General features: G+C 32.8%; 1 protein-coding gene across 2 annotated transcripts in view; it reads left to right on the top strand.

Annotated features, from left to right (window-relative positions):
- The first annotated feature begins 2049 nt into the window (after window positions 1-2049).
- The window catches only part of LOC136981624 (store-operated calcium entry regulator STIMATE-like), a 44902-nt gene continuing 19815 nt past the window's right edge, over window positions 2050-27136 (top strand). For both annotated transcript variants that reach the window (XM_067277960.1, XM_067277959.1), the window contains exons 1-3: window positions 2050-2366; window positions 26276-26324; window positions 26410-26505. In XM_067277960.1, the coding sequence (XP_067134061.1) occupies window positions 2162-2366; window positions 26276-26324; window positions 26410-26505 (350 nt within the window). In that variant the 5' untranslated portion in view covers window positions 2050-2161. The remainder of the gene's footprint in view (window positions 2367-26275; window positions 26325-26409; window positions 26506-27136) is intronic.

Below are 27136 nucleotides of genomic sequence, written 5' to 3'. Positions count from 1 at the left end.
ATTTTAGGACTTTTGAACTGATGCGGGCCGTACACAAGAGAAAGAGAAAAAAAAATGTTGGTAAATCAGAATTATTTATTCATATATAATTATAAATTAGCATACGTATACTTAATTTAGCTTCTGGAACTGATGTAAACGTAATATATTGGAAATATTTGATTAAATATTCGTCACTGCTAGTTTTAAATATTCGTCACATAAGTTGTAGAAAATAACGTTTGAATTTTTGCTGCATACTTCCTTAAGCTGGGAAATTGATATATTTATTCACATTTTATGCGTCGCGGGCCGCAAAATATATGAATGAGGGCCGCAGGTTGCCCATTGCTGCCCTAGACCATCACTGACGCGCAATTAACTGATTGCCCCTGGAAGTCGGCTTCTTACAGAAACACCGCTTCCCTCTCATCAAATATCACGGCACGCCGCTGGTAGCAACAGGATGTTAATCATTCAATCATGAAAGAAACCAATGAGAATTAATTTGAAAAACGGGTCACAATCCCTGGGGATTGAAGACGGAAGATTGGCTAAGGAAGTTTTTGGAAAATTGGAGAAATATGCCAAATTTAGGTTTTTCTTAATACCAAAATATTCTCAAATATGCATTTTTGGTAATAAAGCTAAAAATGCATATATGCCGAGTTATAAAAAACCATAGGTTTTTATAACTAGGCTCCAGATACCCATATCAGTGAAATAATTGCAGATTTGGAACTTTTAATGCAAGGCTATCGCGCAAAAAAAAAAAAAAAAAAAAAAAAAAGGAAAAGAAAAACACGTGACAACTTAAAAATCCGGTTCCTAGTTATCACGCTGATATTCTCTCAACTAAACAGTATATAACAAAATACTAAAATCCTCCAAGACACTTCGGAAACCTCATGTATTAATTATGGATGGGAGTCTGGAGTAGCTTCCCAAATAATTATTACAACTTCATTTGGGCAAGAGTGTTCCTCAAAATTCTTGGATTGCAAGTTAGAAAAAGAAATGAGAAAAGTAAGAAAAATCTTAGAAATGAAATAACCAAAATCAATCCCTACTGGGTAAAGCGAAAATAGTCAACATCGTTATTCTAATGAGATTGGTTATTTTCGCTTTACCCAGTGCCTGATGTGGTACCTTTTTTTATATCAACTACTCCCTAAGAAAGTTACTCAACGCATAAACAGGATTACAGTAATCATCATATAACCAAGTCAAAGTACGAGCCGATGAGAAGATTTACGCTTTTTAACAACCAAAAATTTCATATTGTGTGTGTTCAATTGGTTGGAATAATGTATATATATTCTATTATTAGTGTAAATAAAATAATTTTTAAAAAAGAGGCGACAGGTTAAGATGGCGGCCTACCGCTCTGCGGAATAGGGATCGAATGCCGAAAAACCCTGTGAATTTTTCGGATGTGATCTGGATCTGTCCTGGATAATATGTAGGGTCCCGTCCCTCACCACTCGGTTTTCCCATTGTAGGCCTGGCCGAACGTTTAATTGACTTGCTAAAAAGGCATTTTTTGTGCCCGTAGAGCGGAAAGAGTTTAAAAACTTTTTTACGTGAAGAACTACCAGGCAAATGGCGGAACAGATTATTATTTTTTTTCAATGTTTTTATTATATTTTACACTATCTACATTCTTTCAAACTAAGAGGGCCTGTTTTTAACAAGCTCATTATGGGTTTGGTCAGGTTCGTAATGGGACGGCCGTGTGGTACAGGCCGGACCATCCCCGAAAAATTCGTGGGGATTCTTCGACCCGTTCAGATTCAAAACCGAGTCCCCCAGAGCGGTAAGTTGCCACTCTCACCACTCGGCTATCCGGCCATCAAATATATTCGATAGTTAATATTCTTTGTTATAATTACGTTTAAAGATATATTTATTATTAATAAATTTAAAATAGTAATAAAATGCATTTTGAAATAGATTTAAAATCAATTTTGAATTTAGTATTTGTCATAGACATAGATGTTAAATAACTGCAAGTGTCACGTGATACACATGTTGCACAGAAGTTTCATCTGGCAACACTAACAGAATGCTTAATAGTTTAGAAAGTTGACCCATATATCGATGCCTTCCAGTTCTTGACGGATGTGATGTTTACATTTTTTAAATCGGTGACTTCAATGCATTTAATAACGATAAAAGCAAAATGGGTGTTTTATATGTTTACTCTACAGTCAACAGTTCTGTAGATTCACCCAGTAGAAGTTCCTTGAATAATCATGTTCATGAGATTTTCAATGTTCAATCTGAATTGACATTAACTTCACACTGTAGTCATGGTTCATTAACTAATTCCTTTGGTTGGTTTGTACAGGCTGTACTAGCTGGATTGGCATTTACCTGCCTCATATGTAAGTTATACAACTTTATTTATTTAATTAAACCTTTTTTTATCTCTAAATTCAAACATACATTATATTTTACTATCAATTTTGTTTAATTATGATGTTTTTTCAGAAATTTAAAGGTAAAAAATTAAATATGAAGTAAAATAAGGCCATGTAAGAACTGGTCCTGATAATTTCATTCTTGAATGAATATTGGGATCACACTGAAAGAATGCATGAAATCATTGTACTGGATAGAATATAGCTGTGAAATGTGAAATGGTGACCCAACATCTGAATAATAAATTATAAAATATGAATATAAATCACATTTCTTTATTGGTAAACTGTCAGAAGTTAAAATGTCCTATTTTACGTTATTTGAATGGTCTTCGGGAATGCTTGGCGGTTTTTATAATACGGTAATACCTCGGTTTTCATTGACTTCTGTTATCGTCAATTTTTGTACAAAAAATTTGTCACTGATTTTGTTGACCAGCCAGCGCGACCTTGCTGCTAATTTTGCGAAACGATGGGCAACCCATGTGCTTTCCTGTCTGGTGTGGCATTGTTTCTCGTGTGAGCATTATCCTGCACGTCTAGCCAAACAATTCTGTTGCTTTTCTTTCCTTTTAGCTTTGTCGTGGGACTAAAGAAAGTTTCCGGAGCCAGTGGCCCTATGTTAAATGTTCATTTATTCTTTACATTAGTCTTTTATATTCATTTTATATTTATTTCTTATTGTTTTTAGTATTAAACACTATATTTATTCTCTATAAAATGTGTTTTGGTATGTATTTGGAGTGTCTAGGACAAATTAATTGGATTTATGTTGATTTGTATGGGAATAATTGTCTCGGATTTTGTCAGTTTCAGATTTCACTGATTGTTTTCTGAAGGATTATTGATTATTCACGAAAACCGAGGTATCACTGTATAATATGTCACGTAATGAAAAAAAAACATTTAATTAAATATAAATGTATTTGATTTATCTATAGAAGTGCTGTCTAAATTAACAATTAGAACCCTTTTAAGTTGTTAGTAATTATAAACAACTGATAATTTCTTTGCTTGCATATAATTGGCAACAGATTTATATTAGAATTATTAAATTATAAGTATTTTACTGTATTCAGCATTACATAAATATTACTTTATTGATAAATTAATAGAACATTAAATGCTATCAATCATGCTTATATAATAGAAAGGAATTGATCAAATGCTATCATTGTGCGGGCATGACAATTCATAAACATACTTTGTGAAGTAGCTCTATTTGGAATGAAATCCTTTAAAAATATTGTGGATATTTGAATATTCACAAAAATGAATGGAAATAAGTGTTCTGTTAAGAATATTGTATTTAGGGAGATATTCAAAAAACTATATGTAAAAATTATAAATTGATTTAAAATAAAAAATTGAATTTTTAAATAAATTTTTCTCAAATTTTGAAAATAATTTTTAAAATCTTTACAAAAAAAAATATACCAGTGAAAGGAATAAAGTTAGGAAGAGATGAATAATAATTGTTCATATTTAGAGATTATATTCAGTATGAATGCGATTCAAAATTCTAATGACAGATGTCAAACTAACAAGTCATATTCTGATCAAACTGAATATTTAACAGGTTATGGCTTGTGTTTTGTTAAAAAAGCCAATATATTGAATACTTAGAAGTTATTAGAAGTTATCTATATAATAAAAAACTGTGATTTTTGTTGTTATTTTAAATCTTTTCTTTTATTGAAATAAAATGCGCAAATTATTTATAAAAACTTTTAAATGTTTCTGTATTTGTATTTGTTTCTTTTATATTTCTGTTATTTCTTTCTTTTTGACTCAATAGAGTAACTTTGGTATGTTTGAAGTTTGAAATGTTAATGAATGTCCTATTAATAAAAATTATTTTATTGTAACTTTTGCCTACATCTATTTTAAAATAAATGTATTGAAAATGTGTATACTATAGATTACTCCCTATGGAATTTCGTGTGTTTGGGTATATATCTGAACTCAGGGGACCAAGACAAGATCAACAGATACTTTACTTTTGGACCAGAGACGAAAAATAAAAAAGTTATCATACTTTTTTCCGGCGATCGTGCGATGATAAGGAGTCGCTAAGTCGGCCTCGCTATCGCGATCGGGAGTCACGTTTGGGCTTGCCGTTAAAATTGCCTTTAGACGTTTTCCCCCTTTTTTTACTTTGTTCAAGAACTACCGTGAATCGATCGCTAGTTTAGCACATGGCGGTGTGTGGTGGCGCCCATACGAGAGGTCAGTCGGGCCGCCATGTTTGCTGCCCTAAGTAACATTAACCGAAATGGCGATCGCGCGATGATCGGAAGTCGCGTCGCTCTCTCCACTCTCGTATTGCGTGTTTAACGCTCCGGGAGATGACTGTAGTCCGACGTCACGGTTTTCAGACTTTACCGCAAGATGGCAATACTAGCAACTACGGTGCCGTCTGCACGAGAGCATTAAAAAAGTATGGTAACTTAAAAAGTGTGATAACTTTTTTATTTTTCGTCTCCGGTCCAAAAATAGGGTACCGTTGAACTCGTCTCGGTCCCCTGAGTTCAAATATATAATCAAAGTCCTGAAATTCCATAGGGAGTAATCTATAGTACACCCTTGAAAATAATTGATTATATATGAACAGATTATTTCAAAGTATTTTTAATTTTCTTATTTAATTGCTGGTGGATTTAAATTCCCTCTTAAGAAAATATCATTGTTTTCATGCTCTAGCTATTGAGTGTGATATTGAATTTTCTATTTTCTTCTTCAGTGATTTAATTACAAACTTTTTTATTTCAGCTTTTTTGCAATGAAAATTTGAGTCATTTATAAATACATATATTTTCTAGTAAAAATAAATTTATTACATTTTTATAGATCAAAACAATTTTTAATTAGTGATATTTTATATTTCACGTATATTTAATTATAATAATAATGCCTTTTAATTTGACGAATTTTATATATATTTAACGAACAATAAAAAATATTCTTTTCCTAACTCATTTTTTATTTTCATCATATCTGATAAAATGTAAAATTATTAATATGGTGGTGTTGATGGAGCTTATCCTTCATGGCATATATACTAGTGCCTAGTGCTTTGCCAGACCAGGATCAAGGAAAAACTGCAGAAAAAGCTATTAAGCCTATTATGTGTATATGCTGTTCAACTCTGTATCTGTGTTTAAGAATTTTTTTGGCTATGTTTCATGTTTAGTATGGCAGTCTTCTGTAATGTGATATATGTGCTGTTATGAAGCCCAATGTTTTTGAAGACTTTTATATAGCTATATCCGTCGCGCGTTGCTGCGATTTCAGAAGAAAGGAAATTCAAGCAAACTCGTTATAGATAAAATTCAATTTACATTTTATTATTTTTACTGAAACTTATTATTATTATTAATTTTTCATCGGGAAAACATTTCAAAGTGTCGTTTCAATTCTATTTATTTATTGGAGTGCTTGTGGATACACGATATTTTTTGTTTTTCTGTCTGGTGCGTACACGAATAAATCAGAAGGTTTTCCGACGCGTGAGGTGGCCACATACAGTTGTCCATGTGAGAAGCACGGATTCTCCAAATCTAGCCCACACACTTGCAACGATTGTCCCTGTGCTTTGTTGATGGTCATTGCAAAAGCGATTCGCACCGGAAACTGCAAACGTTTAAATTCAAATGGCATATCTGTTGGGATCATTGGAATACGTGGCAACAGTACATCTTTCCCCTTGAATTTCCCATTTAAAATTGTAGCTTCGATGACATTGTTCATCATCTTTTTCACCGAAAGTCTTGTACCGTTGCAAAGTTGTGGTGGATTGATGTTTCGAAGAAGAATGATAGGCACACCAATTTTCAATGTTAAAATATGCGGTGGCATTCCTGGCAAATCTAGTGAATTCAAGAATTCTGTTGGGTAATTGACAACTTCGTCTTGATTCATAACAGTGTCGATGGAGTTATACGTTGTCGCTTCGCCTGGTATTCTGTTTTGAATGCTGAAGTTGATGTCATTGACATCGTTGTTCTTAGCTGCTAATATAGCACGTGCACTGAGCCACTGATGATTTTTGTAATTCCGTGCGATATTTGGGAAAACCTTTTGAATCAATTTGTCTTTGGTTGATGTCATCTTACAAAAGTTTGTTGGCAATGTGATACATTGTGTAGTTCTGTCTATTGCCATCTTCCCATTCCCAATATCCAGCAATTGTTTTGCGAAACGTTCGGCGGATACATCATTTTGTAGTTCAACACGCATATTGGTTTTCAAAGTCAATTTCTTTACATGTCGCCATAGAACAGATGATTTGAGGCATGCATTAAGTTCATCGGCGGGTGTTGAACGTGGTATAACTGGCAGAGTTTGTCGAAAATCACCAGACAATAAAATGAGTGCTCCCCCGAAGGGCTGGTCATTTCCCCTCAAATCTTTCAGTGTACGATCAAGCGCTTCCAATGCTTTTTTGTGAGCCATTGTGCATTCGTCCCATATGATAAGTTTACATATTTGGAGAACTTTGCCCATTCCGGAATTTTTGGTGATATTGCATGTTGGCGTCTCAGTGGTTTGCAAATTCAATGGCAATTTCAGTGCTGAATGCGCTGTTCGACCACCATCCAATAGTGTTGCCGCAATTCCAGATGATGCAATTGCCAGTGCAATTTTATTCTGTGATCGAACGGTTGCCAAAATTAGTGAAATGAGAAAAGTTTTACCTGTACCTCCGGGCGCATCTATGAAGTACAATCCGCCCCTTTGATATGTAATTGCTTGCATTATTGTGTCATATACAACACGTTGTTCTGAAACCAACTTTGGGAGATTCGTTTCAACAAATGTACCCAAATCATCGACATCGAAGTGTGTTTCACGTTGCAAATCACGATCATAAGCGTCATTTACAGATCGATTCGGTGCACACATTCCCAACTGCCCCAATCCCTTGTTAGCGATTGCCAAACATTTATCCTCGATCGAAACCAACGCCTCATTATACACATGTGGTGTAAATTGCATGTCCGGATTCTGATTCGTTGCTCGCAAACGATGTAGGATGTCTTCACTCATGCAATCTTTGTATTTTTCCCAAAGATCTTTCGGATTGGATGGGAAACACGTTGTCAATATTATCGCAAATAACGTGCGTATTTGCTGTGGTTGAGCAGTGTTCGATGCATCAGCGAGTGTTGTGTCCCAATGTGCATCGTTTTCAAGAAGATTTAATTCTTGGCAAGCCTCTCGATAGGTCGCACATACTTCACCATTTACTGTTCTCAGTTCTTGGAAGGATTTCGGTCCACGTACGTTAACTAACAGTAATCGCAAGTAAAAACATTCTTGATTGTTTGGATGAACTGTATACAGACGGCCTAACGCGTCGGACGAATATAAATTCGTATGTCCTTCAACTGGTTTGCCCTGTTTACGACGTTGAAACTTTTTCGCTGATGCATTCCATGTGTAGTATTTTGGCACTTCTGAGTAAAGTAGCGTTTTTGCGAACAAATCATCCGTGCACAATGAGAAGAACGCAGTTAACATTGTTTTCGGTGGCGATAATGCTCTTGCATGTACATTTTCCGTTGTAAAATACACACGCTGTCCATTTTCAAGATGTACTGCCAAATGAACAACTGTTGGATGACGTTCATGAATTGGAAAGGAGAAAATACGCCAAACTGCTTCATTGCTACTAATGTAGCGTCCCAATTCATATTGATCGATTTCATTGATTGGTGCAGATGCATTTCCCACTCCAAAAACTGCCATATCACTTCCTTTGTTGACATATTTGCAAATATATTTGATCGATTTCACTGAATTACAATACTCGACATTGATGTGTGCTTTGAAAGTCTTTGAGAGTAATGGTGAATACGGCACAACCCAACGATTATCGACTTCAATGTCATTGTTGCGTACTTTTAGAGTGATGAATTTGCCACCATCTTCAGTTGATCGTCGACGATATTGTGGATATCCATCATTTCCAGTGATAGTTTCGGCGTGTAAGTCTCGTGGATAGCGTTTCGTGCATTTTCCATCCTTCATGCACGGAGAATTGTTGTTGATCGCGCCGCATGGACCATGAATCATGTTGTTGGTAACGACTTCGAATAAGCCTGGATCAATGTTGACATCTGGTATTTCTGCTGAGATGACTTCATCAATTTTGTCTGGTGTAATTTTGTCGATCAGCCAAATCAAAATGTGTGCATGAGGTAATCCTCTTTTCTGCCATTCAATGGAATACATCCAACAGCGTGTCTCTCCAAAAACATGATGTTTGACAATGAAATCCGTCATAGATTTCAACTTTTGTTTGAACACACGTGCAATGATGTCATGGCGATCCGAAGACGATTGTCCAGGCAACAGAAGATCTTTAATTTCTTCCCACGTAGGGTTGCATGTGAATGTTACGAATAAATCTGGACGGCCGTATGCGCGAACATAAGTCATTGCATCTTGTGCGTATTCATGCATGTGCCGTGGGCTTCCTGTGAATGTAGCTGGCAGTATGACCATTTTTCCCAGTTCGTTGAGATTGCCATCAGTAGCAATTGCATCGCGTAAATGAACATATTCTTCAGAGCGCAGCTTGGTTTGATTCAGTCGAATGAAAAGAAGTCGTTCAGTCTCGATTTTTGCATACATATCGACAACATATTGATGGAATAATTTCCGACATTTCAAAATGTGATTGTCTGTGTTCTCACGAATCATCAATCGATAAGAATAGTAATTCATGGCACTGACTTTCTTATTGGTCTCCCTATCTGTTTGTGGATTTCTCATTTTGATATTGAAATGATATCCATCTTCTCCTTGCCAGAATAAAATTGGATATTGCAATGCATCGTATGAGCGATGAGTTTCGGAGACTCGCTGAACATTACCATCTCTGCGATGAAGAACTATATCACGTGAGTTAAATTCTTCGCCAACTATGACGATCGCCACTTCATTAATTGTTGGTGCATTGTATTGTCTTTCGTGTTGGCCGGCTGGTGTTTTGTCAGCTCTAATGACAACTACATAATCATCAGCTGGCATTCGCTCGAGGGCCGTCCTGAACAGTCGAACTAATTCGTTATGTTCATCGAATAAATTTTGTAATGCAGCAACAATTTCTCGATTAGTGCCGGTATTGAATCGACAACGTTGATCAACTTGTTCATCAGTGGCTCCCATGAAATAAATTTGGAGAAATTTGTGATCTGCATCCGGCAGTGGTAGAAGTGATCCAGTACGATGATAAATTTGCCCTTGCACTTTGAACGTTGGCATGTAATTGTCACGTATGATTTCTGTTGCACCAAACGATGTCATTTGGAAACATGAATTGTACTTGCGTATGTTTGCCAAGAAATGTTTCGACTGGCTTGTGTCACCTGATACCAACGTTGATAATGGTTCGGGTGGTAAATGCAATTCTGGCAATTTCACTTTTCCACCTGCGCAGCACATTCCTGGAGTTTCATTTTTGAATTTCAAAGCATGGCAAAATTTGCATAATTTGTCCATTTTTTCAATAACGACACTTCGATGAAGACTGTAATCATAATCAGCATCGTAATTAAACGCAGCAAGATTCAAATCAGCGTGGAGTGTCCATCTGGATTGAACATTGCGTTCTCGATTCATTCCTAGTCTTGCTCCCCGTTGGTCAATTGTTTCCTTCGAGCGGGCTTGAGCAGTGCGTACTCGATCGGTTTCCAATCTCGATTCTCGTTGCTTGTTCGTTTGAGAAGAACGGGCTTGAGCAGTGTGTACTCGATTGGTTTTCAATCTCCATTCTCGTTGCTCGTTCGTTTGAGAAGAACGGGCTTGAGCAGTGTGTATTCGATTGGTTTTCAATCTCCATTCTCGTTGCTCGTTCGTTTGAGAAGAACGGGCTTGAGCAGTGTGTACTCGATTGGTTTTCAATCTCCATTCTCGTTGATCGTTCGTTTGAGAAGAACGGGCTTGAGCAGTGTGTATTCGATTGGTTTCCAATCTCGATTCTCGTTGCTCGTTCGTTTGAGAAGAACGGGCTTGAGCAGTGTGTACTCGATTGGTTTTCAATCTCCATTCTCGTTGCTCGTTCGTTTGAGAAGAACGGGCTTGAGCAGTGTGTACTCGATTGGTTTTCAATCTCCATTCTCGTTGCTCGTTCGTTTGAGAAGAACGGGCTTGAGCAGTGTGTACTCGAACGGCTTGTAATCTTGCTTTCTGTTCCTCGTCTGTTTCTGAAGCTCGTAATGCCTTTTTCTTTCGTGCTTGAGATGTAGATCGACCAATTGATTGACGTTTGGGGGGCATAACTGTCGGCGATGCTTGCAAATTCGCTGAGAAAAATGGGAAAAATCAGTATTCGAAAAAATTATTCAATTTCGAATTTATTCAAAGAATTATTCAATTTTTTAAATCGATTCAACTTACTATTAAATGTCTCTCTCTCACTGCTTCTCACTACTTTTCACTACTGCTTCTGGTCTACTCTCTTGTCTGACTTTTTCTTTCTGACCCTGAGACCTCTTGAGTCTTGTCTCTGACTTTCTATCTGACTCTTTGATCGGGTTGGAGCTCCCTTTTTAAACACTTCTAGCATGAGAAAGTTTGTCATCAGACGATGATTTATATGGTAGTGTCGTCATCGGGTGATGATTTATTGGCGGTTTCGTCATCGTAGCTGAGATGATTGTTTTATTTTGTTGTTTGATAATGACATCTAACTTTTATAGAGTCATAATCTTGTTGATGTGACTCATCTTTGTTTTGTGACAGCTCTCATCATTATTCATTGATTGCTTTGACTAAGTTCTTCGTTTAATGTGTAAACATTGTAGAAGTGACACTCGGTGCCGTGGAAGGGGGGGTACGATGTTTCCACTTTTATATTTTTAATCCTTTACAAATTAATTTAATTACTTAATTGCTCCTTTCTGTTTTCCCTTGCATGTTGTCAGTTTTCTGATAGTTGGATAATAAACCGTTTCTACTCTAATTTGTCTCTTTAAACCATTTTAAGTTGATATTAAAATTTGGAAGCGGGAGTACCAAGATCGGTAAAATAGGCAAATTCCCTCATACAACTTCGATTGTTGTTTAAGATACAGTTAAGGTTTTAACAAAGGTCAAGTGAATACATAATTAGCAAAAATAAAGTGATTAAACAAAAATTATTACAAATAACAGTTCACAAATACATATATAAAGATATTTTTGGAAGAGGGGAAAATGTTGGTCTTCACATATGCCAGAAACCTTTGTGGGAGTGTATTAAACAACTTCCCAAAGTTTCATGGCAATCGGATAAATGGTGTAGTAATGCATGAAGGACAGACAGACAGACAGACATATTCGTTTTTATATATATAGATAACACTTCCCCCGTGAGGGAAATTTCAAAAAATCCCTTCTTAGTGTACATTCTCTTGACGTACCCTATTAAAACGCAATCAAACGCGCGTCTAAAATAGTATAATAAAAGCCGAGTTCTTCACAGTAAGCCTTAATCCTGTCCCTCTCCCTCCAGTGGGGGAATTTCGACATGTATATTATATAAAAACACGTGCGTATTCGAATGCAACGTGGTGTCAAAATTTCAAAGGAATCGGTAGGAACAAACGAACGTTATATTTTATTTATATAGATAGATAGAAAATGATCTGGTTTAGTCCGTTCTCACAGAAAAACAATGCCTCACAGAGAAGCAAACTTAGGTCGTTGGAAGTTAGCGCCATCTGTTGGACATAAAAGCCTTAATCCATATATAAATATATTTTTGAAAGGGGGGAAATGGTGGTCTTCACATATGCCACAAACCTTCGCGGGAATGTATTAAACAACTTCCCAAAGTTTCATGGCAATCGGATAAATGGTATGGTAATGCATGAAGGACAAACACACACACACACACACACACACACACAGACATACATTCATTTTTATATATATAGATAACAGTTCACAAATACATATATAAAGATATTTTTGGAAGGGGGGAAATGTTGGTCTTCACATATGCCAGAAACCTTTGTGGGAGTGTATTAAACAACTTCCCAAAGTTTCATGGCAATCGGATAAATGGTGTAGTAATGCATGAAGGACAGACAGACAGACATATTCGTTTTTATATATATAGATAACACTTCCCCCGTGAGGGAAATTTCAAAAAATCCCTTCTTAGTGTATATTCTGTTGACGTACCCTATTAAAACGCAATCAAACACACGTCTAAAATAGTATAATAAAAGCCGAGTTCTTCACAGTAAGCCTTAATCCTGTCCCTCTCCCTCGCAAGGGAATATCGAAAAATCCTTTTTAGTGTATATTCTGTTGACGTACCCTATTAAAACGCAATCAAACACACGTCTAAAATAGTATAATAAAGCCGAGTTCTTCACAGTAAGCCTTAATCCTGTCCCTCTCCCTCGCAAGGGAATATCGAAAAATCCCTTTTTAGTGTATATTCTGTTGACGTACCCTATTAAAACGCAATCAAACACACGTCTAAAATAGTATAATAAAAGCCGAGTTCTTCACAGTAAGCCTTAATCCTGTCCCTTCTCCCTCGCAAGGGAATATCGAAAAATCCCTTTTTAGTGTATATTCTGTTGACGTACCCTATTAAAACGCAATCAAACACACGTCTAAAATAGTATAATAAAAGCCGAGTTCTTCACAGTAAGCCTTAATCCTGTCCCTCTCCCCCGCAAGGAAATATCGAAAAATCTCTTTTTAGTATATATTCTGTTGACGTAACCTATTAAAACGCAATTAAAAACGCAAAAAACGCATGCAAAATAGTATAAATAGAAGCCGAGTTCTTCACAGTAAGCCTTAATCCTGTCCCTCTCCCCCAGTGGGGGAATTTCGACATGTATATTATATAAAAACACGTGCGTATTCGAATGCAACGTGGTGTCAAAATTTCAAAGGAATCGGTAGGAACAAACGAACGTTATATTTTATTTATATAGATAGATAGAAAATGATCTGGTTTAGTCCGTTCTCACAGAAAAACAATGCCTCACAGAGAAGCAAACTTAGGTCGTCGGAAGTTAGCGCCATCTGTTGGACATAAAAGCCTTAATCCATATATAAATATATTTTTGAAAAGGGGGGAAATGGTGGTCTTCACATATGCCAGAAACCTTTGTGGGAGTGTATTAAACAACTTCCCAAAGTTTCATGGCAATCGGATAAATGGTATGGTAATGCATGAAGGACAAACACACACACACACACACACACACACACACACAACACACACGAAGCCCAATGATTTTTGAAGACTTTTATATAGTATATGTGGTATGATGCCTGTGTAAGAACTACTAGCACAATATGTATCTTATCCATTCTCCACAGATACTTTACTTCATAGTTGAATTCTAAGTATTTACTAATTTTTTTAGTTTATGTATTTTTTATATTGTGGATAGTGTATTTGGTACAGCTTTATTATTATTTGAATTGTGCATTCTCAGCTTTTACTGGTTAAAACAGTATCTGGTTTGTTATTGCTGATACTGTTGTCTGTAATTATTTTTTATCCCACCATAAAATACATTTTGTTTTTATAGCAAACATTTAGTTTTGGCTGTTTGAATGTTATCTAGATGATTTCATTTGAAACTGCTAGGAAAAAAAAACTAATGTTACCAGTATAAACATATATTCATGTAATAGATTTTAAGATGAATAAACAATGAGTAATAAAATTTAATAATAGTATATGCTATTTATTATTTGATAATAAAAATCAATTTAACTTAAAAATTTTATTTATATAGTAGTATTAATATTTTTATAAACATAGCAACAAGAACAATACATAAACGTTGCGAATTGTCGTACCAAGAACAATACATATACAAAAGAAATCAATCCAGTTACTTTTTATTGAAAGTGACATTATTGATACATTTTATGCAGTCATTATAATTAAGAAAATCAACATTTTCATATTTTTCAATAAATAATTTTTAAATGCAAAAAGAAGACAAATTTATAGTGAATTATCAATAAAGTTAAGATGAGAATAAGTAATTGATTTTATTTATATAAATATTAATATTATATTTATATTATTATTATTTTTTGAAAAATAAAATGGATAAATCTAATTATTCCCAAAATTTAAGTGATCAAAGATATTTTAAGAAAGCTTCACCATCAACTGCATTAAATGTGACATGCTAACAAATTCTAATTACAAGATAATGGTAAATTGAAAGGAGTTTATAGGAATATCACTAAGGAAGCCACATTTAATTCAGCTTTTAAATAAAACCCTACAATATTAGCTTATTAGAAATCCATTAGTTAACAAACTAAAGGTAATTTTTATTCCATACTTGTCATGGATGGTTATTTTAGAGGCAGATCAGTATACATTGGAAGAACATTAAGACCTGTACTAAAAAGTTCATAGATATTAGTACAATGCAAAAAAGTGCATCTTCTCTACAGTGCTTTTATCACAATACATCAAGATATAGAGGATTTTTAGGCTGAAGTTTCATCAAGAAAGTTTTTGGAATCAATATTTGGCTATACACATGTAAATTTTAGAAATTTTTAAACAAGGACAGATAGGTGATTACGTTAACGTAAAGGATATTGATTTCCTATCTAATGTATGAAGAGCTTATGATTCTTTGCACATAGGTTCTTCATTATATTTTTAAACTTTTTTGTTCTAATTATTATGTTCAAATTTGGAAGTGGAATAGAACAACTTTAAAAAAATGTTTACTCCAGAAATAGTTTTGAGTTCTATAAATTAGAAGCAACTTTTTGGGCTGCAATTTGAAAAAATTGTAGATGTATAAATTCCCACTGTCATCCATCTGTTTGTCTGTTCTTCCTTAATCTTGAGAATGGTGTTAGATAGGTGAAAGTCAAGATCAGGTATGGAAAGCTTAGGGGCAGGAAGCACTGATTAACTATATATGAACTTCTGCTTTAGACTGGAAGTGACGTTATTTCAATTAAAAAATTTTCTGAACAGAGTTAGATACATTATTGGCATGACTTCATTGTTAACAGGAAAAGTATGATTAGAAGGGCAAGACATTAATAAATTTAAATGCATTGTGACAAAAAATTGCAGCTCAGCATTGTGATAATGTCACAATAAATAATTGAATTTAAGTATCTGAATGTCTGGTATATTATATGATTGGTTGCTGTCATTTGGTGGCAGACCAAAAGCATGGGAATCAATTTAATAATAAATGCTCTATGTAATAAAAATATCTGGTGTTTTTGTTTTTATAATAATATATAAGCTTTAATAGCAAACATTATAAAATGAATCAGATATTTTTGTATCTACTTATTCAACTAAGCTACATAGCCTATGGCTTAGTTGGATAAATAAATATTTATTCTGCAAAAAGGTCACTTCTAGATTAAAAGTTATGATATTCGATAGTACAGGTCAACCCAAAGTTAATTGTAAGATCTTTATTTAGATATCTATACTCTTATTTGTACTTTTACTGTGTTTGATTGTTATTTTAATGTTTGCAGTAGCTAAATGTACCATATTATATATTTTTAATGTCTTTATTTCAAAATGTTTGTTATGATAAACTTCGTTCTGGAAGTGTGTGAAAGATGTAGTTTTAGTCAGTTACTCATTCCAGTGCCCGTATTCAATCTTTAGTTGATCATTTAAATTTTGCGAATGCATGTCTTATATATGTGCAATGTTTAGAATGCTTTGAATTTATTATTTAAACTCAAACATATGTAAACTTGAAAATGATTACTAAAGGTAATCAAAAACATTTTTTCATTACATAGTTTGCTGGTAAACATTGATTTATTTTTTATTTTTGTATTGTTAACAGTTACATAAAAATTAAAAAGGTATTTGTGATTTTTTTTTTACTGATTGATAAATGCTTTCAAGCTGATAAGATTGAAAACATTAAATAAGTGATGAAATTGCTGAAAATTCTATTACCTATCACTTATTTAAAATAATCAAATAAGCAAAGTATATTGTGGAGTTTAAGGAAATATTCTTCTTCTATACATACAGTATATGTGAATAATATCTCTTATATCATACATGTTTTAAATAGCAAATAATTCAGAATTGAAAAGTTTTGTTATTAATTTCATGATAGAATAAATTGATGTAGTCATTTTTTCATTGTTAACTTTATTATTGATTCATATTTATTAATGAAATTTATATGAGATTACTTATAGTTATTTTTTCTATAGTAATTAATATTATTATTATTATTGTTTCACATGTAGTAATTACTGCTTGTGAAACACACACCATTAAATACTACATTAAATATATTAAATAAACAAAATAAACATTAAGTATATTTTATTATAACTTATGTTTTACATAGTTCAAAATATAAAATTTTTAAACCTGATGAGATTTTGTTAAATATTTAAATATTTTCAATTTGTTTTCATGTAAAAGAATGTCATTGTCTATAAGCAATGAATACCTTTAAATATTCATTGATTATATAATGAGAATTTCTGTAGTTCATTATAAAAATTATGGAATAGAGGGGAAAAAACAAAGTATGCAAATGTGTGTTCTTTTGCTAATTGTCATGTAACAGCTTTTATCCTACACATGTGGAAATAATTTACATCATGCTATAAACAGTTTCAATCACATATAATTAAAATTATATTTTTTATGACTGTTATTGTGATAAATATAGACTGAATATATTTGTAAAATAATGTACTGCTTTAAACACCTGTTATTTAAGGAAATGTTTAACTTAAAATTTTGAATTCAAACTTCCAATTTTATTGTATTCATTTATGTACAGTACAGTAACTCTCCAAAACTGGGATAGGATAAACACACAACCAAACTAATACCATCAACTATGTAATTAACAAATAAAGAAATATTTACTAATGTTTTCATTCATTTAAAATAGACATCATCAAGCGCATAACACAGAACAAAAATTATGTGCCCGATGATTTCTATTTTAAATGGATGAAAACATTAGTAAATATTTCTTTATTTATTAATTACGTAGTTGCTGGTATTGGTTTGGTCGTGTATGTTCATTTATGTACAAAGTAGAGTCAAAATGAATCAAACTTTTGGATTATTACATTATGTGAAATTGGGAATTAAGGGGTGCCAGTTTCTTATAAAGTCCATGCTTGTGTGTCATTCATCGCTTATATTTCTTGTTCTCCATCATGAGCTAGCATAGTAGGACTGAATTTATGTACAGTGCCAAAGTTTTATGGGCTTCCAAAACTTCTTTGGCAAGTGGTATGGACGCTGGAAGAAATGTTTAGGTACGGAAGTAACTTTGAAGTTGGGTGTTTTATATATTGTGTAATAAAATCTTGTGCCAAAAGTCTAATTCATTTTTCACTCTTACCTCATGTTATTTTTTTAAGTCCTGAAAATGTTATTGATAAAAGAAAAATTAAATTGGATATTTTTAGTTTGATTTATTTTTATATCTATTTTGGTAGTGTTTTTTGTATGATATTTTGTTAAATAGAATGCACGATATGATGTAAGTAAGATATATAGTTTCTATCTATGAGAGTATTAAAATAATACTTTTTTCTTCTCGTATTGATTACTGATCCTATTGATTTTTTTTAATCTAATAAAAATAATTTTTTATTGTAATCCTTATTAGTTGTTAATAAATGTGAACAGTTTTTTCCAATAAATGTGACTTATTCGTTTACCAAGTTATTATTTTCATATAAAAGGATATTTTTTCCTTTTATATGAAAATATAAAAATTTTTTTATTAAAATAAGTTATTTATTCTTGATGAAGATTGTCAAATAAAGAATATTCCAAAAAATCTGAATTACACAGTATGTTCCCAAAATAAATTGACCAAAAAGAAAGTCAAATATAGTCACTAAAGATCCAGTGTCTAGGTTAGTGAGGTGAGTGTTCCTGCAGGCATGTACAGTACCCACCTACATGCATACCATATTTACTGCACCTATATTTTGCTAAATATAATGAAAAAAGCATCAGTTTTTAATGTTGTTATAAAAATTTAATGACCAAAAATGCATGTTAATATAATAATACTATACATGTTACATAGTTTAATAAAGTATCATTTCAACTTATATATTACAAGTTGGTTTAATGTCTTATCTATACATAAATACAGGTATACCTCGAGTTACGTCGTTCCCGATTATACGTCATTTGTCAAAAAAGTATATGGAAAAATAAAAATCAAGTTTAAGTCAGTTTATTCAACTTTAAATCCGTCCGCCATAAACATTGAAGTCGTAATATCACTAGAAAAGCGTTGAAAGCACATAAAATCATATTAAAATATGTACATTTACAGTAAATGTTAATATAATCATCATAAATCCTAGGGAACGAACCATGAAAACATCTGTGTTTCTGTGTTGTCGTCTTACTTAGCAGTCTTTAAGTGCTCATTATTGGCGTTTCCTCCATTATTGGCGTTTAGTTACGACGTAAGTCGAAACTACGACTTACGTCATAACTACACAAGTAAATTCGACTTAACGTCGCCTCTCCTGGAACCAATTACCGACGTAAGACGAGGTATACCTGTAATATTATGCCAATATGACTTTCCATAGAAACATACTGATATGCTCCAACTGAGTCCATTATTTAAGATCAAATTAACATCTGAAAAAACTGTTTGATTCTGCAATCTATATTGATTGCAGAATGGCAGCATAGTTAAAGATATTCATTTGTACAATAAACACATTGTGTTTATTTTTTTGCCAAAGAATTCTATTATCTGGGATTGATGATGTGTCAGTCTGGACTTTCTTAGTTCCTTTCCTATTTTTCCCCTAACCTCAAACACCTTTACATCAGATTGCAAAGACATAACATTCTAGTTCTGTAATATGTGTGAGGAGAGACTGATGGTTTGTGCTTTGTTTCACTACTACTGGCTCCACATTATCATCATCATTTCTACATGTTTTTGCAATAATATTTTTGAGAATATTCTCTGAATCATCAAATCCCCAATAATTTTTCTTCTAAATAATGAAATTATAATAGTATAATATATATATATATTTATACATGCTTGAATTTATCAGATTTTTAATTATTATTGTGCATGGTTTTCTATAAACCTCAAATTACATAGAAAAATTATTTAATACTTTTAATATGCCAGTAATTTACCAGAATAAGAAAAAAAATTGTTAATAAATGAAAAGATGCTAAAATTTGATTTTAAAAATTAAACTAAAAAAATGGAATGCTTTCTCAGTTGTTGTTATAAAAAAAAAAACACAAGTTATATGGAAGCAACTCAGCAACAAACACAAATGGAATCCATTTGTGTTTGTTGCTGAGGGTAGCTTAAATTAGGCTGAATATTTTTTATATTGAATACTTTTTGGTTACCTGAATTAAGTAGTTTTGTGGATTAATTTTTAATTATTGTGACATCTATATAAACAGACTGAAATTAAAAAGAACAGTGAAAAACAAAACAATGGCAAATCTAAGCAATCTATTTTTGTTTGTTCATCATTCAGGTTCAACAAACAAAAACATAGTAAAACATCAAAAATTGGACAACTCTTTAAGCTGGATACCCCACAAACTTTGACAGTTTTACTCTTGTGTGGACAAAAGTATAGACATTATAATGTATTCCTACCTCCCTAAAATGGACACCTCACTATCTGAGATATTTCTTAGTGGAGATTCCAAGTAAATGACACTTAGTGGCAAATTAATGCTTGTTTGCTTGGCCAATAATAGCACTACATGATGATTGTTATTGTAAAGGGAGGGGTTTTGGAAGTTTGGACCAGTACAATAACCTGCATGATTGCTGGACGCAACATCATCTAACTTTTATTTGTGGGGTATTCAAAGAATGTTGTCCATGAGCAAGAAACAACTAGAGAAGATATGATTGGAAGATTTCGAACAGCTTCAGCTTGACATACCATGAAACATCTTATAAAAAACAGATATTTTGAACTAAGGTGCATGGTTTTCTATAAACCTCAAATTACATCATCCTTGTTTATGATGAAGGCTTATTTTATATCCTTTGCTAAACCAAATGAAGATAATTTCTGTATTATCCTAAAGAGAACGTCTTCATTTAGTTTATGCAACATTCTCTTTAGGATAATACAGAAATTATCTTCATTTGGTTTAGCAAAGGATATAAAATAAGCCTTCATCATAAACAAGGATTTGACAAGGGAGGGAAAAACATTTTTCTGCAGAAGAGTCTGTTGATCTTCTCAAGATTGTAAAATCATACAGATGTGAGAAGGGAGCCTGTATTTATATCAAATCAATTAAAGTCCAGAAAAAGACTCATCAAAGGAAGAAATCTTGAATCAGTTCAGCAATCCAGTATAATCCATCAAAAATGTGTAGAGTTTAAAAAAAAAAATTAATTTTTGCATTAATTAATATACTTTATTATGTAAATGTGTGGTATGTTTTATTGTTTAAAGTATAAGATGATGATAGACACACCTTATGCACTTTTCCATCGGCTAAATTTAATCAAAACAATTGTTTTTGGCCTGATGATAAGCCTTTGTTGACAGAAGCTTATTAACCAGGCCAAAAATGTTTTTGATTAAATTTAGCAGATGGAAAAAATGTGTAAGATGTGTCTTCTTATACTGGAGAAGTTCCAGCTTAGACTATTATTGATTGTTTAAAGCTGTTTACTAGCTAGTCTAAATGTATTAATTGTGATTGTTATATACAGGTTTTGTAATAAAGTAGAAATTTAATACATTTTTACAAGTTTTATATATATTGTTTTTTATAGTTTTATTATTTTACATTATTTCAATTTTTTTATATTAGTAATATTTTTTACTGTAATGACCTGTTTTCCATTAATTTAAATAGCAAATGTGATAAAAAATCTGATCAGCTGCAGGTGTTGATGTTATATAAATGCAGTTAGAGATGTAGTAAACATATTTAATAAACTGATTGAAAACAGATTTATTTTTTAATACTTTGTATATATTCAAATACTACATTACAATAAAAGAACAGTGATATAAATTAATATTGTTCCTTAAGCTCAGTTCTTGCTTAAAGATGTTTTAGGACTTGTCATTAAACCTAAATTTAAGCATTACTGAACTGATATGAGTTTCAGGAAATTAAATATTTCATGAATGATCAAAATGAAGAAAATTATCATAAAACTTTTTTTATAATTTGCTATTTACATAACTGAATATAATTAAAATTTATAATTTAAATATAATAATAATAATAATTATTATTATTTTTTAATCAGTTTTCTTAAAAGCTGTTCAAGGCTGTCGATGAGAAGGAAATCTAATTCATATTATACTTGTGTCCACTTCGGACATTCTTGTGTACTAGGACTCGTTATACTGAGGGAAGAGAAACACACCATTCCCAATTAAAATATACAGTATTTATTGTACCTCAATCTTGTACTGTACCTTAATATTTTAATATATATATATATATATATATATATATATATATAAACTTAAAATGGTAATGTCTGTTGAGAAGGGGTGTTGTGGCATACAAGATTAAGTTACTGTACAATAAATATATTTTAATTGGAAATGGTGTGTTTCTCTTCCCTCAGTATAACGAGTCCTAATACACAAGAACATCCAAAGTGGACACAAATATAATATAAGTAATTAAGGACAAGAAGCACAGATCAACATGTATACAAAGAAATTTAATTCACTTCCACAACTTTGATTTGTTTATTTATTGTAGAGTTAAGGAAATGTCTGTTGACAGTTGATTTCCACCTTCCATTTTAACAATTATTCCCACATTAAAAACTATACAAATGATTCAACAATAATCATGATAAAACTAAAAAATTATGCACAAAATAAATAAAAACAATAAGAATATATACATAACTAGTTATAAATTAGTTAAAACCTTGTTTGCTAATATAACTTCAATATAAAAATAATTGTTTCAGCATAAGTTAATAACACATTTAATTTTTGTTGTTAGTTAATTAATCAGTATCTAATTCTGATATAAGTACTTCACATTAAATTGAAATTTTATGATCTTGAATTATTTTAGTATTGATTTTTATATTTACTAAAAAAAATTAATTAATGCTTTGTATTGTTTCAATCAATAAATAAGATTAAAATTTTTTTATTCAGATCTTTCTTAGAATATTAGAATTATATGTTAATTATAAAATACCGTATTTTACGGACTATAAGACGCACCTTAATTTTTAAACAATTTTTTAAAAAAATACCTATAAGACGCTACGGACTATAAGACGCACCTGAATTTTGGAGGCAGTTTTTCGAAGAAAAAAGTGCGTCTTATAGTCCGTAAAATACGGTAAGTTTTAAATTTTTAATTCAACATTTTTCAGCAAGACCAGTCATAATATTTATCAATCGAACTCACTTGTGCCTATTGACCGGTGTGAAATAAATAACTTCAATTCAACGAACGTTTTCTGGACGCCTTCCGTGTCCTTCTTCAGGTTAACTGCTGGATTCTATTATTTTTAAAAAACTGCGTTCCGATCTTTTAAGAACAAATTCAAATGAAGATAGTTCGAAAGCGCGATGACCATCGCGCATGCGCTATATCTGTCGTGCTCCTTGTCGTACTGTATCATATTCTTTTTAATCTTTTTATTCTTTTTTATCTTTGGGTCACATGATTTCATGTGTTATCGGACCCAAATAAATCTTTATGCATCCTCTTGTAATAAAGTTTGCCAAGCAAGCGAAAGAGTTATCTCGTCGCGTGAATTAATGCATGTTGTTTTAGTTTGCGCTTTATGTATCTCTATCGCTTCCAGCCATTTGAGGTGTTCCATCCGAGTCGTTTTAGTTATTAGCGTGGCCCCCGCGAAGTCCACATTAATGCCCGGTTCAGAAGCGTACACTGCAAGCGACGTGGTAGCTCTGTTGTATCTTATATCCGCCTCGTGTTCTTTAACCCTGACTTCCATAGAGCGTTTCGTTGATCCTATGTAGATCAGATCCCTATTAAATCTCTCGTCCTTTATCGGGATTCGGTATACGCCTGCCATTCTATTCGGGTCCGATGGGTCCTTTCCGTTACGTAACAAAGTGTAAATGGTTGGGCCTCTCCTATAAGCAACGGTGACCTTACGTCTCCTTGCGATAGACGCGTATACGGATTTCAAGGTCGGGTTATATGTGATGGGTATTCTCTCCACCTCCGTATTTTGGTTGTTACTTTGTGCCACTGCAGGTGCGTTTTGGCTCATTCGTGCTCTTTGGCGTTCCGCCATTCTTGGAATAATGTTGCGGTAGCCGTGTATATCCGCAATCTTCTCAATATGTTTCAACTCTTTCTTAAGCGCTTGTTGAGTGGAAGAGTGCGTGTATGCCCGTCTGACCAATGATCTAAATGCTGCTATTTTGTATTGGATCGGGTCGCATGAGTCACTCGGGATGTATGTGGGGCTTGCACATTGTTTGCGATACACAGAGGTATGGATGTTAAAATTTAAAATATTTAGAAATTCCTGATAATTTATATATTTTAAAACTCAAATAATCAACATCTTACGAATTAATGAATTAAAGTCCAGAAAATGGATGTGGATATCAGGATTGACTCGCACAACATCCATACCTCTGTGTATCGCAAACAATGTGCAAGCCCCACATACATCCCGAGTGACTCATGCGACCCGATCCAATACAAAATAGCAGCATTTAGATCATTGGTCAGACGGGCATACACGCACTCTTCCACTCAACAAGCGCTTAAGAAAGAGTTGAAACATATTGAGAAGATTGCGGATATACACGGCTACCGCAACATTATTCCAAGAATGGCGGAACGCCAAAGAGCACGAATGAGCCAAAACGCACCTGCAGTGGCACAAAGTAACAACCAAAATACGGAGGTGGAGAGAATACCCATCACATATAACCCGACCTTGAAATCCGTATACGCGTCTATCGCAAGGAGACGTAAGGTCACCGTTGCTTATAGGAGAGGCCCAACCATTTACACTTTGTTACGTAACGGAAAGGACCCATCGGACCCGAATAGAATGGCAGGCGTATACCGAATCCCGATAAAGGACGAGAGATTTAATAGGGATCTGATCTACATAGGATCAACGAAACGCTCTATGGAAGTCAGGGTTAAAGAACACGAGGCGGATATAAGATACAACAGAGCTACCACGTCGCTTGCAGTGTACGCTTCTGAACCGGGCATTAATGTGGACTTCGCGGGGGCCACGCTAATAACTAAAACGACTCGGATGGAACACCTCAAATGGCTGGAAGCGATAGAGATACATAAAGCGCAAACTAAAACAACATGCATTAATTCACGCGACGAGATAACTCTTTCGCTTGCTTGGCAAACTTTATTACAAGAGGATGCATAAAGATTTATTTGGGTCCGATAACACATGAAATCATGTGACCCAAAGATAAAAAAGAATAAAAAGATTAAAAAGAATATGATACAGTACGACAAGGAGCACGACAGATATAGCGCATGCGCGATGGTCATCGCGCTTTCGAACTATCTTCATTTGAATTTGTTCTTAAAAGATCGGAACGCAGTTTTTTAAAAATAATAGAATCCAGCAGTTAACCTGAAGAAGGACACGGAAGGCGTCCAGAAAACGTTCGTTGAATTGAAGTTATTTATTTCACACCGGTCAATAGGCACAAGTGAGTTCGATTTATATTTTATACACCCCGGTGTGTAGGATGATGATACATAATATTTATCATATTAGTATCAAAGATTCTGAAAAAAATCAGTTTCTGCAGCTGCCAACCTTATGGCATATTTTTCATCATTATATTTAGAGAAATATATCATAAGTTTACTATAAATTGGTGTAAAATACTCTATATAATATACTAAGTGGGCTACAATTTGAAGAAATTGTAGACCTATAAATTCCCTCTCTTTCATCTGTCTGTCTTTCCTAAATCTCGAGAATGGAGTTAGGTAGATGAAAGTTGAGACTAGATATGGAAACCTTAGGGGCTGAAGGCCTTGATTAACTACATATGAACTTCTAATGCAAACCAGAAGTCATGTTATTTTAATTCAAAAATTTAAGGTGTTAGATAGATAACTGGCTTGATTCTATTGTTAAAGGAAAAGTATGATGTACAGGTGCAAGCCACTACTAATTTGAGGTAGAGAGCGTATATTTTAAATTAATTAAATTAAGAATTGCAGCCTGGCATTGCAACAATGTTACAATAAATAATTGCTTGTTATAAAGGGGGGTGCAAAAGTAGGTATACAGTTGAGAATCTGAGAAATACAAATGTTTGGTGTTCATTATTATTACTTTTATTAGTTTGTATTCCTTATTTGTGATTTCATTTGTACATAAAAATAAATGTTTTTTCTTCCTATTTTCTCCGTGTATGTTTTTTTTCCATAATAACAACTGTATACCTACTTTTGCACCCCCCTGTATGTACAATAATTTTGAACATCCAAAAAACTACTGAGTCATATAGATTTTTATTTATTGATTATATCTTTAAAAGATGTTCTTTATTATTTATACGAAGCAAATAACTAAATAATTAAGTCAACTTAAATGAAAAATACTAATTAATTCGTATTTTCTGTTTATAAATTGCTTAATCTAATATAATAATTTAAAGATGCTTTAAATAATTATAAAAACATTTAAATAAAAGATAAGTTTTAAATAGAAGTAATCAATAAAACTTATTTAAAATATGTTTTTAAGTTATTAATTTTTCAGTTGTGTTCTAATTTGAAAATTTTACTGTTAAATTTTATTATCTCCATAAAAGAATTACACTTATATTATTTAAATAGTAAATTTTTTTATTTAAAAACATTTTGATATTTATAGTGAAGAGGTTTTGTGAACCAAGAAGAGAGAGGCGGCCTTGGATAATATGGTAAACAAAATTTAAAATAAATTATTTAGCTATAATTAATAGGTTACACTATAATGTTTATTTGTAAAATTATTTTTATTTTAAGGTTCTTTGATACATCTAAACAAGGGATGGGAGCTTTAGTCATCCATTTTGCAAATATTTTTCTTGCTGAATTTTTTCAAGGAGATCCTTGTACATGGTTTGTATTTTACTTCATAAATACTTTATTTAGATTATTTTAACATTACTTTATTTATTATATAACAAAATCAAACAGTTTAAATCAGAATGAATTGTAGATTTGATTTTTACATATATGGTCTCTCCGTGATTAATGATGGTGTTATGTTCCAAAATTCAAAAAAATAAATAAATAAATAAATAGGTTATATAGTACATAACATGAGTTTGGACTGCTACTGATTGTGATAACCCAAACTTGTGAGCAATCGCTATAACTCTCGGGCTTCAATATGATCTTAAGTTTCTCATTGAGAGTAATGGCCTTCTTCCTCCTCCTCTTCTCACCAGTAGCAGGAGACACAGTGGGGTGTAAAATACAAGAAGGTATAAGATATATATACAAGGGTAGTCCCAGAAGTACCCAACCTAACAAAGAGACAAAAAATTTGGGAAAACATATCTTTATTTTTCAACATAGTCTCCTTTTAGCTCAATACACTTTTCCCAGTGATGTTCAATAGCTTCAATCCCCTGTTTATAGTGAGAAGTGTCAAGCTTCTCAAAATAGCCATCAACTGCAGACTCCACCTCTTCATTGTTAGCAAATCTTTTACCACCAGGCCATTTTTTTCAAGTTTGGAAAGAAA

This window comes from Centruroides vittatus, unplaced genomic scaffold (assembly GCF_030686945.1).
Source record: "Centruroides vittatus isolate TY-2023 unplaced genomic scaffold, ASM3068694v2 contig_784, whole genome shotgun sequence".
NCBI lineage: Eukaryota > Metazoa > Arthropoda > Arachnida > Scorpiones > Buthidae > Centruroides > Centruroides vittatus.
This window is presented reverse-complemented; position numbering and strand designations above follow the sequence as displayed.